This window comes from Homarus americanus, unplaced genomic scaffold, assembly GCF_018991925.1.
Source record: "Homarus americanus isolate GMGI-L3 unplaced genomic scaffold, GMGI_Hamer_2.0 scaffold60624, whole genome shotgun sequence".
Lineage (NCBI taxonomy): Eukaryota > Metazoa > Arthropoda > Malacostraca > Decapoda > Nephropidae > Homarus > Homarus americanus.
This window is the reverse complement of record NW_024751924.1, coordinates 145,578-160,000: the sequence shown is the minus strand read 5'-3', so window position 1 is coordinate 160,000 and position 14,423 is coordinate 145,578. Positions and strand designations below refer to the sequence as shown.

The window sequence follows — 14,423 nt, the reverse complement described above, 5'->3', positions numbered from 1 at the left end:
TGTGAGGTTTGTGGGGAGTCTTGGAGGTCTGTGGAGGTCTGTGGAGGTCTGTGGAGGTCTGTGGAGGTCTGTGGGAGTCTTGTGAGGTCTGTGGGGAGTCTCGTGAGGTCTGTGGGAGTCTGTGGAGGTCTGGGGGATCTCGTGAGGTCTGTGGGAGTCTCGTGAGGTCTGTGGGAGTCTCGTGAGGTCTGTGAGTCTTGTGAGGTCTGTGGGAGTCTCGTGGAGGTCTGTGAGAGTCTTGTAGGGTCTGTGGGAGTCTCATGAGGTCTGTGGGAGTCTTGTAGCTGTGGAGTCTTGTGAGTCTGTGGGGTCTTGTGAGGTCTGTGAGAGTCTGTGGAGGTCTGTGGAGGTCTGTGGGAGTCTTGTGAGGTCTGTGGGAGTCTCGTGGAGGTCTGTGAGTCTTGTGAGGTCTGTGAGAGTCTGTGGAGGTCTGTGGAGGTCTGTGGGAGTCTTGGAGGTCTGTGGGGTCTCGAGAGGTCTGTGAGAGTCTTGTGGAGGTCTGTGGGAGTCTCGTGAGGTCTGTGGGGTCTTGTGAGGTCTGTGAGAGTCTTGTGAGGTCTGTGGGGTCTTGTGAGGTCTGTGAGTCTGTGGAGGTCTGTGGAGTCTGTGGGAGTCTTGTGAGGTCTGTGAGAGTCTTGTGAGGTCTGTGGGAGTCTCGTGAGGTCTGTGGGAGTCTTGTGAGGTCTGTAGGAGTCTGTGAGAGTCTTGTGAGGTCTGTGGGAGTCTTGTGAGGTCTGTGAGAGTCTGTGGAGGTCTGTGGAGGTCTGTGGGAGTCTTGTGAGGTCTGTGAGAGTCTTGTGAGGGTCTGTGGAGTCTCGTGAGGTCTGTGGGGAGTCTTGTGAGGTCTGTGAGGGTCTGTGGAGGTCTGTGGAGGTCTGTGGGAGTCTTGTGAGGTCTGTGAGGTCTTGTGAGGGTCTGTGAGTCTCGTGAGGTCTGTGGGAGTCTTGTGAGGTCTGTGGGGAGTCTCGTGAGGTCTGTAGAGTCTTGTGAGGTCTGTGAGAGTCTCGTGAGGTCTGGGAGTCTTGTAGGGGTCTGTGGAGTCTTGTGAGGGTCTGTGGGAGTCTTGTGAGGTCTGTGAGGGGTCTTGTGAGGTCTGTGGGAGTCTTGTGAGGTCTGTGGAGTCTTGTGAGGTCTGTGAGAGTCTTGTGAGGTCTGTGGGGTCTCATGAGGTCTGTGGGGAGTCTTGTGAGGTCTGTGGAAGTCTTGTAGGGTCTGTGAGAGTCTTGTGAGGGTCTGTGGGAGTCTCCTTGAGGTCTGTGGGAGTCTTGGTCTGTGGGGTCTTGTGAGGTCTTTGAGAGTCTTGTGAGGTCTGTGGGGAGTCTTGTGAGGTCTGTGGAAGTCTTGTGAGGTCTGTGAGAGTCTTGTGAGGTCTGTGGGGTCTCATGAGGTCTGTGGGAGTCTTGTGAGGTCTGTGGAGTCTTGTGAGGTCTGTGGGAGTCTCGTAGGGTCTGTGGGAGTCTTGGAGGTCTGTGGGAGTCTTGTGAGGTCTGTGGGAGTCTCGTGAGGTCTGTGGGAGTCTTGTGGGTCTGTGGGAGTCTCATGAGGTCTGTGGGAGTCTTGAGGTCTGTGGGAGTCTTGTGAGGTCTGTGGGGAGTCTTGTGAGGTCTGTGAGAGTCTTGTGAGGTCTGTGAGAGTCTTGTGAGGTCTGTGAGAGTCTTGTGAGGTCTGTGAGAGTCTTGTGAGGTCTGTGGGGAGTCTTGTGAGTCTGTGAGAGTCTTGTGAGGTCTGTGAGAGTCTTGTGAGGTCTGTGAGGGAGTCTTGTGAGGTCTGTGAGAGTCTTGTGAGGTCTGTGAGCCTTGTGAGGTCTGTGAGAGTCTGTTGAGGCGGATGAAACAGTTTCCTCCACTGGCCACCACGCCTTTCACACGGTCACCCTTTAACAGACACACACGCCAGCACAGCCGCGCCCACACACCACACGCCTACACTACCACACGCCCACACTACCACACCAGCACACGCCCGCGCCCACTACACACGCTACACCACACGCCACTACCACACGCCTACACCTACCGCCTACACTACCACACACCTACCACACGCCTACCACACGCCTACACTACCACACGCCTACACTACACGCCTACACCACCACGCCCACACCACACACGCCACTACCACACGCCCACACTACACCTTCACTCAGATTACACACACACACACACACACACACACACACACACACACACACACACACACACACCACACCTGCAAGTATTAGTAATAGTGGTAATAGATATGAAATAATATTTAGTCAATTTCTGGTCTTAGTTGAGGAATTGGTTTTATTTCATTAATTCTAGCCGATAGTTAACCCCGGACTGGCATCAATTCACTCAATCATACTCGTTCATACACTCATACATTCTGACCCATATATATTTATTCACTCATTCATTCACTCACTCGTTCATACACTCATACATTCTGACCCATATATATTTATTCACTCATTCATTCACTCACTCGTTCATACACTCATACATTCTGACCCATATATATTTATTCACTCATTCATTCACTCACTCGTTCATACACATTCACTCGCTGATTCAACCTCACACACACACACACCTAAACTCACTCATCTTCACACCCACCCTCCATCCACTCTCCCGTCCTCATTCCACACTCACACACTCACTCCTCACACTCACTCACACACTCACTCACTCCTCCACTCCCTCACACTCACTCCTCCACCTCCACACACTCACACACTCACACACTCACTCCACCTCACCACACTCACTCACACCTCACTCACTCCCACTCACACTCACTCACTCCCACACTCACACACTCACCTCACTCCCTCACTCCTCACACTCACTCACACACACTCCACTCCTCACACTCACACACACACTCACTCACTCACACTCACTCACACACTCACTCACTCACACTCACTCACTCACTCACACTCCTCCCTCCACTCGCACTCCTCCACACTCCCCTCACCCACCCCTCACACTCACTCCACCTCCTCCCTCCACACTCACTCACTCTCCACTCACTCACTCACCTCACACTCACACACTCTCCTCCCACTCACTCACACCTCCACACACTCACACACTCACTCACTCCTCCTCCACTCCCTCCCTCCCACTCACACACACACACACTCACTCACTCACTCCCACTCCCTCACTCACACTCCCTACTCACTCACTCACCTCCTCACTCACTCCTCCCTCCCTCCCTCACACTCACTACACTCACTCCTCCACCTCCACACTCACACTCACGCACTCACTCACACACACTCACACACACACTCATGATATAAGCTCCTTCAGATACACTGGAAAAACTTAATAACAAAAACTATCTCTGGTCACACATTAGCGGACAAAATTAGCGGAATAAAACTAGTCCGCTAATGGGAGGTGTTTACTTAAGACAGGTCGCGCTCTGTGTGTGTGTGTGTGTGTGTGTGTGTTCAGAGAAGAGAGAGAGAGAGAGAGAGAGAGAGAACTACGTTTTTTTTTAATTGTTATTGAATTGAGTTCCTTTACTGTATCTATCCGTGTACCTGTAACTCTACCTGTCCCTATAACCTATAACCACCTGTTCATTTTGTCCCCGAGTCAACCTAACCTAACCTAACCTAACCTAACCTAACCTAACCTAGCCATACGGTAAATAAACACTGACAGTTTTAAATCATTTAATAAGAGTTTAATAATTTACACCCAACTCAACCCATAGGCGCTCATAACTACTCCCTGGTGATTGAGGGAATTAACGACAGCCAGTTAGCGGTTCCAACTACGTCGATTAAATGGCACACACACAATGACACTACCAACTCGACAGTGACCAGGACAGTTGCTGGTGGCGTCAGTAGGTATAAGTTATCATTGACAGTGTTATCGTCTGCCGTACACCGTGTTATCTCCCGCGATAACATACAACAATCATCTCCACACTTGCCCCGACGTTTCCGACAGGTGGGGTGGGGAGTGGCCGACAGGTTTTGGGAGGGGGAGGGGTCCGATAAGTTTTTGAGGGAAGGGGTCGATGGTCACTATTCTGAAAAGGTCACGTGATATTTTTTTTTTGGGGGTCCCACTTAAGTTGTGATAATGTAGCCACACTTACGATAGATTCTTAGAGTCTTAGGTTTATTTATTTTTTTCACTTAACTTGTTTGATAAAGAAAGGAATATTTATCTCATTTAAGTTACGACATAAAAAGAGATTCTCAAAGATTCTTAAGTTAAATCTTCCTGTAGGGAGATACGAGAATCCCTCTAACTGCCTCACTTATAAGGATTCTCAACGAGTCTTACTTTAGTCTTATCTGGCGGAGTAAGATAACTTATCTCTATACGGTAGAGTCTTAGTGTACAGTATTAGTGCCATATTAACCATCATAATTACACCTTGAATGAGCCAATTAGATGCGTTCTTTTCTCTTTACTTCCTGAATGAGCCAATCAGATGCGTTCTTTTCTATTTACTTCTTGAATGAGCCAATCAGATACGTTGATTTCTATTTACTTCTTGAATTAGCCAATCAGATGTGTTCTTTTATATCTATTTTATTTAATAATGAACCAATCAGATGCGTTCTTTTCTATTTACTTCTTGAATGAGCCAATCAGATACATTCATTTATATCTCCAATCAGGGTGAAATTTGATTGAAAAACCTTTGGGAAATTCACCTTTATGTCATAGCTGAAGCAAAACAATTATATTCGTCCTGAAAAAAAAATAATTACGTTGATAATTTTTAACTTAATAATCTTTGAAAATTAATTATCATATCGTATCTTAAGAGCAAGGTAATATGACGTCACTAGAGGTAATGTGACGTCACTAGAGGTAATGTGACGTCACTAGAGGTATTAAATTTAACATGTTAATTTGTGAGAGTTTGGACCTATCAAGAGTGCCATAAGGACAGGGAGATTATGGCACTGAGAGGTCAAGTTCAATATTGCCACCAGAGTGAGGAGTATTAAGAGAGGGGTTCAATGCCTTAACTGTCACCCTCTTAACTTGTTCACCTTGAGTTTCTGTCTGTCTGTCTGTCTGTCTGCTTGTCTATCTGTCTGTCTGGTCTGTCAAATGTGTGTATGTGTGTGTTGTATCTATCTGTCTGTCTTTCAGGTGTGTGTGTGTGTGTTTGTGACTGTGTGTGTGTGTGTGTGTGTGTGTGTGTGTGTGGGATGGTCGTGAGTGAGTGTGTGTGTGTCAGCTGTGTGGGATGGTCGTGAGAGTGTGTGTGTGTGTGTGTGTGTCAGCTGTGTGGGATGGTCGTGAGTGTGTGTGTGTGTGTGTGTGTGTCAGCTGTGTGGGATGGTCGTGAGGTGTGTGTGTGTGTGTGTGTGTGTCAGCTGTGTGGGATGGTCGTGAGTGTGTGTGTGTGTGTGTGTGTGTGTGTGTCAGCTGTGTGGGATGGTCGTGAGTGTGTGTGTGTGTGTGTGTGTGTCAGCTGTGTGGGATGGTCGTGAGTGTGTGTGTGTGTGTGTGTGTGTGTGTGTCAGCTGTGTGGGATGGTCGTGAGTGTGTGTGTGTGTGTGTGTGTGTGTCAGCTGTGTGGGATGGTCGTGAGTGTGTGTGTGTGTGTGTGTGTCAGCTGTGTGGGATGGTCGTGAGTGTGTGTGTGTGTGTGTGTGTGTGTGTGTCAGCTGTGTGGGATGGTCGTGAGTGTGTGTGTGTGTGTGTGTGTGTGTCAGCTGTGTGGGATGGTCGTGAGTGTGTGTGTGTGTGTGTGTGTGTGTGTCAGCTGTGTGGGATGGTCGTGAGTGTGTGTGTGTGTGTGTGTGTGTCAGCTGTGTGGATGGTCGTGTGTGTGTGTGTGTGTGTGTGTGTGTGTCCAGCTGTGTGGGATGGTCGTGAGGTGTGTGTGTGTGTGTGTGTGTGTCAGCTGTGTGGGATGGTCGTGGGTGTGTGTGTGTGTGTGTGTGTGTCAGCTGTGTGGGATGGTCGTGTGTGTGTGTGTGTGTGTGTGTGTCAGCTGTGTGGGATGGTCGTGAGGTGTGTGTGTGTGTGTGTGTGTGTCAGCTGTGTGGGATGGTCGTGAGCGTGTGTGTGTGTGTGTGTGTGTGTGTGTGTGGAGTCAGCTGTGTGGGATGGTCGTGAGTGTGTGTGTGTGTGTGTGTGTGTGTGTCAGCTGTGTGGGATGGTCGTGAGTGTGTGTGTGTGTGTGTGTGTGTCAGCTGTGTGGGATGGTCGTGGTGTGTGTGTGTGTGTGTGTGTGTGTCAGCTGTGTGGGATGGTCGTGAGTGTGTGTGTGTGTGTGTGTGTGTCAGCTGTGTGGGATGGTCGTGTGTGTGTGTGTGTGTGTGTGTGTGTGTCAGCTGTGTGGGATGGTCGTGAGTGTGTGTGTGTGTGTGTGTGTGTCCAGCTGTGTGGGATGGTCGTGAGTGTGTGTGTGTGTGTGTGTGTGTCAGCTGTGTGGGATGGTCGTGTGTGTGTGTGTGTGTGTGTCAGCTGTGTGGGATGGTCGTGAGTGTGTGTGTGTGTGTGTGTGTGTCAGCTTGGGATGGTCGTGAGCGTGTGTGTGTGTGTGTGTGTGTGTGTGTGTGGAGTCAGCTGTGTGGGATGGTCGTGAGTGTGTGTGTGTGTGTGTGTGTGTCAGCTGTGTGGGATGGTCGTGTGTGTGTGTGTGTGTGTCATCTGTGTGGGATGGTCGTGAGTGAGTGTGTGTGTGTGTGTGTGTCAGCTGTGTGGGATGGTCGTGAGGTGTGTGTGTGTGTGTGTGTGTGTGTGTGTGTCAGCTGTGTGGGATGGTCGAGTGTGTGTGTGTGTGTGTGTGTGTCTGTGTGTCATTGTGGGATGGTCGTGGTGTGTGTGTGTGTGTGTGTGTGTGTCAGCTGTGGGATGGTCGAGTGTGTGTGTGTGTGTGTGTGTCAGCTGTGTGGGATGGTCGTGTGTGTGTGTGTGTGTGTGTGTGTGTGTGTGTCAGCTGTGTGGGATGGTCGGAGGTGTGTGTGTGTATGTGTCAGCTGTGGGATGGTCGTGAGTGTGTGTGTGTGTGTGTGTGTCAGCTGTGATGGTCGTGTGTGTGTGTGTGTGTCTGTGTGTGTGTCATGTGGGATGGTCGTGTGTGTGTGTGTGTGTGTGTGTGTGTGTGTGTGTGTCAGCTGTGTGGGATGGTCGAGTGTGTGTGTGTGTGTGTGTGTGTGTGTGTGTCAGCTGTGTGGGATGGTCGTGTGTGTGTGTGTGTGTGTGTGTGTGTGTGTGTGTGCCGCTGTGTGATGGTCGAGTGTGTGTGTGTGTGTGTGTGTGTGTGTCATTGTGGGATGGTCGTGAGTGTGTGTGTGTGTCATTGTGTGATAGTCGAGTGTGTGTGTGTGTGTGTGTGTGTCAGTGGGATGGTCGAGGTGTGTGTGTGTGTCAGCTGGGGATAGTGAGTGTGTGTGTGTGTGTGTGTGTGTGTGTGTCAGCTGTGTGGGATGGTCGTGAGGTGTGTGTGTGTGTGTGTGTGTGTGTGGTCAGCTGTGTGGGATGGTCGTGTGTGTGTGTGTGTGTGTGTGTCACTGGGATGGTCGGTGTGTGTGTGTGTGTGTGTGTGTGTCAGCTGTGTGATGGTCGAGTGTGTGTGTGTGTGTGTGTGTCACTGTGATGGTCAGGTGTGTGTGTGTGTGTGTGTCAGCTGTGTGGATGGTCGAGGTGTGTGTGTGTGTGTGTGTGTCAGCTGTGGGATGGTCGAGTGTGTGTGTGTCAGCTGTGTGATGGTCGTGAGTGTACTTGGCGTTACTTAAAGAAGAAACACCCACTAAGCATGAGCCTGTTTTCTACTAAGGGGTGACGCCTAGGAGGGGAGAGAGAGAGAGAGAGAGAGAGGGGGGGTCAAATTTAGAGGAGGGGTTTATTAATTAACTCAGGTAATGATGAGGTAGATAGGGGAGGAGTAGTAGATAGATCCTGCTGAAACTTAAAGGGGGAGGCTAAGGGGTGTTTTGTAGGGGGGCCGTGTTTGGGAGGGGATGGATAGGGGTGGTGTGGGAGGGGTTGTGTGTGTGTGTGTTCTAGGATGATGATTTATTTTTTTTTTGCGTGAATTTAGAATAATCTTTATTTGGTTGTTCTTCCCGTCTCGTGTCGCCCCACCCCACCCTGCCTGACCCTACCCTACCCTACTCCTACCCTAACTCCCACCCTACCCTACCCTACCTTACCCTCTAACCCACCCTACCCTACCCACCCTAACCCACTCCCCACCCTACCCTACCCTGCCTGACCCTACCCTACCCTACCTACCCTACCCCACCCTACCTACTCTACCCTACCCTACCCTACCCTACCCTAACCCTACCCTACCCTACCCTACCTATGGACAACATCTCCATTAGTCCACCTCTCTCTGTATGACACCTTAAGGCCGAAGTTGTACTGTGGATCTGTCCTCTCGTGTTGGTGGCTGCCTGACACAACGAGAAATTGACCCTGGGTTTAAATTACGTCTACAATGCCATACCACATTTCTATTATGCCCCGATGACCTATTGACCTTTGTAGATTATGATTGGGATTTGACCTCTGACCCTACCCTACCCTCATCACTGACCTCCTACCCCATTCCCCAATTCCGACCCTACCCCGCCTGTCCCAAGGGTTGACAGGTCTCCACACACACACACACACACACCATCAATTATCCAGAGGTGGGCAGATCCTCCTCCTCTCACCTGTCTGTCTCACTGCCCCTGTCTGTTTTACACCTGTCTCCTGTATACACCTGTCGCTTCTATACACCTGAAGCTGAGGTGTGAGAGACATTGTGATGAGTGAGAGATAGTGTGTGGAGAGACAGTGTGAGGACACACACACACACACACACACACACACACACACACACACACACACACACACTAACGTCTTTAAACACAGTAATTCACAAGATATTCTAAAAACACAAAAATATAACTACAAAATTCTATACCTACCAGTGAGATATCAGCTGTGATTTTGTCTATACCATCTAATATTATCCTGGCAGGGGGGCAGGTCTGACTGTGTCCCCTTAGTTGATGGGAACTGTTCGTTGCATACCTTCCACTTCAATTATTTCCATTACTCTTCACAAACGTTTAACTAAACTCTTATGTATATTATTTATAGAAGAACTATTAGGAATGTATGTTATTTCAGTGATAATATTTGCAAGAGATTGTTTAATGTTTTTTTTAGTGATTCGATGAAGTTGAAGTTATGATGGGATTAATCGAACAAGTAGGTAATGTTTACATCTAGGCGGGCGGATGATCCACAGTTAAAAAAGAATAAAGTCACCATCAACTAATGCTCTTCACATCAAGTACCATCTTTACCTGACAGTTTCAACCATAAATTGTTCACAGATGTTTATCACGAAATAAATAAATTTAGACGACGATTATTTCAAAGACGATCGTCAATTAGTTTATTATAATGTATTTGGTTAACGAAATCTTCATTGATGTATTTTTGTAACAGGATTTTCACTTATTATTTGTTCTGATTCATGTATGCAAAGTTGGTGGTGGAGGAAGAGGGAAAATCGATTCAGAACAACATGAGAATCGAGGGTTTATTTCCCCTAGGATGGATAGCGGTCATGTCAACAGCAATAGCTACATGCAGGGAGGCTACGGCGCTAAACCATTCACACGATACAGGCGACACCAACCAACCAAACATAACCTAAATTAATTGAATAAAAAAACCTAACCTAATCGTAAGTAATTAAATAAAAAACCTAACCTAACCGAAAATAATTAAATAAAAAACCTAACCTAATCGTAAGTAATTAAATAAAAAACCTAACCTAATCGTAAGTAATGAAATAAAAACCAACCTAACCGAAAATAATTAAATAAAAACTAACCTAATCGTAAGTAATTAAATAAAAAAAACCTAACCTAACCGAAAATAATTTAAAAAAAAAATCCCTGACCTAAATAAACGTAAAAATCTAAGCATAAAATCGATTAGTTTAGTTTAGAACTGTTTATTAGTTTAGGCTCGTATCTGCCGCTGCTAAAAACGATTCAACACTACAAGCAGAAACACGTATTTCAGAATTCATATAAATACCCTCATATTTTCATTCGATAAAATAAAAACACAGATATCAATTAAGATTTCGTCAAAACAGAGATATGAGCTTCGTCTTTACATAACTTGAAAAGAATCAGATAAGAGTTTTACAAGACTTTGCTGTCACGTAGAGCATCTGGCAGGGTAGAAGTGAGGAACATTGGAACGTGATAGTGATAAGAGAGATAGAAACGGAGACAGGTGAGAGAGAGAGAGAGAGAGAGAGAGAGAGAGAGAGAGAGAGAGAGAGAGAGAGAGAGGAGAGAGAGGAAATAGAGCGGACAAAAGAGAGAGAGAGAGAGGGGGATATAAGGCAGTCAATTGAAAAAAAGAGAGAGAGAGAGAGAGAGAGAGAGTGACCTGGTAGGCTGGGTGGGTTACGTCACTTGGCAGTTGGCGATCAATGATACCTGCTTTCCTGACTCCCCTCGGCTGACCTGGCGTGACCTGTTGCTGACTTGGACTGACTTGTACTGACCTGTTGTGACCTCTCGATGACCTGGGCTGACTTGTACTGACCTGTTGTAATCTGTATTAATTTGTAGATGACCAAAGGTAACGCCGAATTTGACAGGTAACCCATGGTCAAATCTGACAGGTAAACTCTGCAATTGTCACCTGTCAATATTGAGGCCTAAATATTTGACAGGGTGGCAAGGTGGATTAGTTCTCTGTCCCGTCAACCCATTCCACTGTCTATTATTCCACCCTACGACCTTCATATCCCATCCTACACGACCTCAACCCATCCTACACGACCTCAACCCATCCTACACGACTCCCTCCATCCTACAACGAGTCCAACCCATCCTACATGACTCCAACCCATCCTACATGACTCCAACCCATCCTACATGACTCCAACCCAACCCACACGACTCCCAGCCCATCCCACACGACTCCCAGCCCATCCCACGAGTCCAACCCATCCTACACGACTCCCCAGCCCATCCTACACGAGTCCAACCCATCCCACACGACTCCCAGCCCATCCTACACGAGTCCAACCCATCCTACACGAGTCCAACCCATCCTACATGACTCCAACCCAACCCACACGACCTCAACCCATCCCACACGACTCCCAGCCCATCCTACAGAGTCCAACCCATCCTACACGTCTCCCAGCCCATCCTACACGAGTCCAACCCATCCTACATGACTCCAACCCATCCTACATGACTCCAACCCATCCTACATGACTCAACCCAACCTACACGACCAACCCATCCTACACGACTCCCCAGCCCATCATACACGAGTCCAACCCATCCTACATGACTCCAACCCATCCTACATGACTCCAACCCATCCTACACGAGTCCAACCCATCCCACGACCCCAGCCCATCCTACATGAGTCCAACCCATCCTACGACCCCAGCCCATCCTACACGACCCCAGCCCATCCTACACGACTCCCAGCCCATCCCACACGACCCCAGCCCATCCTACACGAGTCCAACCCATCCTACGCCAGCCATCCTACAGATCATCCAGGTTCAACCCATCCTACACGACTCCAGTCCATCCTGCACGACCCCATCCCATCCTACACGAGTCCACCCATCCATGCCACCCAGCCCATCCCACACGAGTCCAACCCATCCTACACCCCAGCCCATCCTACACGACCCCAGCCCATCCTACACGATCCCCATCCTACAGACTCCCAGCCCATCCTACACGAGTCCAACCCATCCTACGCACTCCCAGCCATCTACACGATCAACCCATCCACACGAGTTCAACCCATCCTACACGACCTCCAGCCCATCCTGCACGACCCCATCCCATCCTCACGAGTTCAACCCATCCTACACGACCCCAGCCCATCCTACACGACCCCAGCCCATCCTACACGAGTCCAACCCATCCTACGCTACCCCAGCCCATCCTACACGACTCCCAGCCCATCCCACACGACTCCCAGCCCATCCTACACGACTCCAGCCCATCCTACACGAGTCCAACCCATCCTGCCACCCCAGCCCATCCTACACGATTCCAGCCCATCCTCACGACCCCATCCCATCCTACACGAGTCCAGCCATCCCACGCACCCCAGCCCATCCTACACGACTCCCAGCCCATCCTACACGATTCCCAGCCCATCCTACACGACCCCAGCCCATCCTACACGACCCCCAGCCCATCCTACACGAGTCCAACCCATCCCATGCCACCCCAGCCCATCCTACACGACTCCCAGCCCATCTATACGACCAGCCATCTAGTTCACCCTCCCAGTTCACCCATCCTACACGACCTCCAGTCCATCCTCACGACTCCCATCCCATCCTACACGAGTCCAACCCATCCTACACGACTCCAACCCATCACGCTACCCAGTCCATCCTACAGAGTTCAACCCATCCTACAGAGTTCAGCCCATCCCACACGACTCTCCAGCCCATCCTGCACGACCCCATCCCATCCTACACGAGTCCAACCCATCCTACACGACTCCAACCCATCCTACACGACTCCAACCCATCCTACACGACTCCAACCCATCCTACGCTACCCCAGCCCATCCTACACGATCCCCATCCAGCCCATCTCAGTCTCATCACACGACTCCCGCCATCCACACGATTCAACCATCCTACACGACTCCCACCATCCTACCGACCCAGCCCATCCTAGACCGCCCTCCACGCCATCCTACACGACTCCCAGCCCATCCTACAGGACTTCTACCCATCCTAAGGAACTCCAAACTTTAGGTTCAATCACAGAATTTCACTCTGCCTGAGAAAGCATAAGTGGACCTAATTTTAAAGTTTTCTTTCTTTCTCTCTCCCATTGTTTCATGCTCTCTCTCTCTCAGTGAGGTATGGCTCTACCACACTGCAGGGTGTTTTGTCACTCACTTCCTCGTAAAAGTAAGAGCCTTGGCAATGGTAATGTGTCGACGGCTTTTTCTTGCCCACACGTCAGTCTGTCTGTCCGTCCGTCACCAATCTAGAAAGTTTTACTTTCGGAACTGTATGTGTGTGTGTGTGTGTGTGTGTGTGTGTGTGTGTGTGTGTGTGTGTGTGTGTGTGTGTGTGTGTGTGTGTGTGTGTGTGTGTGTGTAAAGGTAAAAGAAAACAATTGAACATACTGCACTTTCTACTAGACCGGGTGATCCAGCCTCTGCAGTATAGCCAGAAATACCCCTGTACCCTCCTCCCTCTCTCTCTCCTTCCTTCCCTCAATCACTCTGTCTCTCTACTCATCTCTCCTCCTCCTTTCCTCCTCTCTCCACTCCCATCATTTCCCACTCACCTCTACCCCCTTCCCTTCCCCCTCTCCTCACCCCCTCCTCACCACCCCCTTCACCTCCTTACACCTGGCAACACCACACCTTTCCCTGACAGTCACCCACCCCGTTCATCATGGCCTTAATTCTCAAAAAAAATCCGTCCCTAAGTAAAAAAGAACTCTGTTAACATCACCCTGACACAACTAACTGGTCTACCTCAACAAAGACAACAACAACAACAACAGATTCTCATAGATTCATCGGGTCAACCCCTCCCTCCCCCCTCCTCTCCATGATTACCTGTAGATTATACCCTTCACCTTCTCACTCCATCTCCCTCTCCCTAGTTTATTTCACCTGCTAATTAGAGATCTTAGTATTACCTAGTGAAGGGTGAGGGAGGTAGAAGGATGAGGTTAGGTTAAGAAGTTAGTTAGGTTAGGTTAGGTTGTGGGTTAGGTTTGTGTAGAAATTTACCTGAAATATACATAAAAAACTTTCCATGGACATTCAACAGCCAGTACATGCACAGACTTACCAACAGTGAATAAATAGGTTTATATACGCCCAGTACTTGCTCAACAGTGAATAACAGAGCCAGTACATGCCCAGTACTACCAACAGTGAATAACAGAGCCAGTAATGATGCCCAGTACTACCAATGTGAATAACAGAGCCAGGACATGCCCAGAATTTTACCAATGAAAGTGATTAACAGAGTTTCGTGTATATGCCTGGCACTTACCAACAGTGAACAACAATAGAGTCAGCACATGCCCGTACTTACCAACAGTGCATAAAAGAGCCGCACATGCCCAGTACTCTTACCAACAGTGAATACAGAGCCAGTACATGCCCAGTACTTACTAACAGTGATTAAACAGGTTTCAGCACATGCCCACTTACCAACAGTGTAGTCAAATAGTATTTTGTGACATGCCCAGTGTTTCTGTACCAACAGTGAATAACAGAGCCAGTACATGCCCATACTCACCTACCAGTGAATAACAGAGCCAGGCATGCCCAGTACTTACCAACAGTGATTAACAGAGCCAGGACATGCCCAAAATTTTACCAACAGTGATTAACAGAGCCAGGATGAAGCTCCAGTACTTCACCAACAGTGAT

At 48.9% G+C, this 14,423-nt stretch overlaps 2 protein-coding genes across 2 annotated transcripts in view; one reads left to right on the top strand and one right to left on the bottom strand.

The window, feature by feature from the left end:
* LOC121854890 (mucin-17-like) overlaps positions 1 to 10,629 on the bottom strand; it is an 11,434-nt gene extending 805 nt beyond the window's left edge. Inside the window, exons 1-2 of the mRNA XM_042349702.1 lie at positions 10,525 to 10,629; positions 1 to 1,874 (exon numbers count right to left, since the gene is read on the bottom strand). The exon at positions 1 to 1,874 is cut by the window's left edge and continues 805 nt beyond it. Coding sequence (XP_042205636.1) covers positions 1 to 1,874; positions 10,525 to 10,629 — 1,979 coding nt within the window. The remainder of the gene's footprint in view (positions 1,875 to 10,524) is intronic.
* Positions 10,630 to 11,343: 714 nt separating this feature from the next.
* Positions 11,344 to 12,282, top strand: LOC121854889 (proline-rich extensin-like protein EPR1). Its single transcript, XM_042349701.1, has one exon. It carries the CDS (start codon positions 11,344 to 11,346, stop codon positions 12,280 to 12,282), a length of 939 nt encoding a protein of 312 aa, XP_042205635.1.
* The last annotated feature ends 2,141 nt before the right edge of the window (positions 12,283 to 14,423 follow it).

Bases quoted from the DNA above. Each gene is read 5' to 3' on its own strand.
- LOC121854889 (XM_042349701.1), top strand. From the start codon at position 11,344: ATGACTCCAACCCATCCTACACGAGTCCAACCCATCCCACGACCCCAG.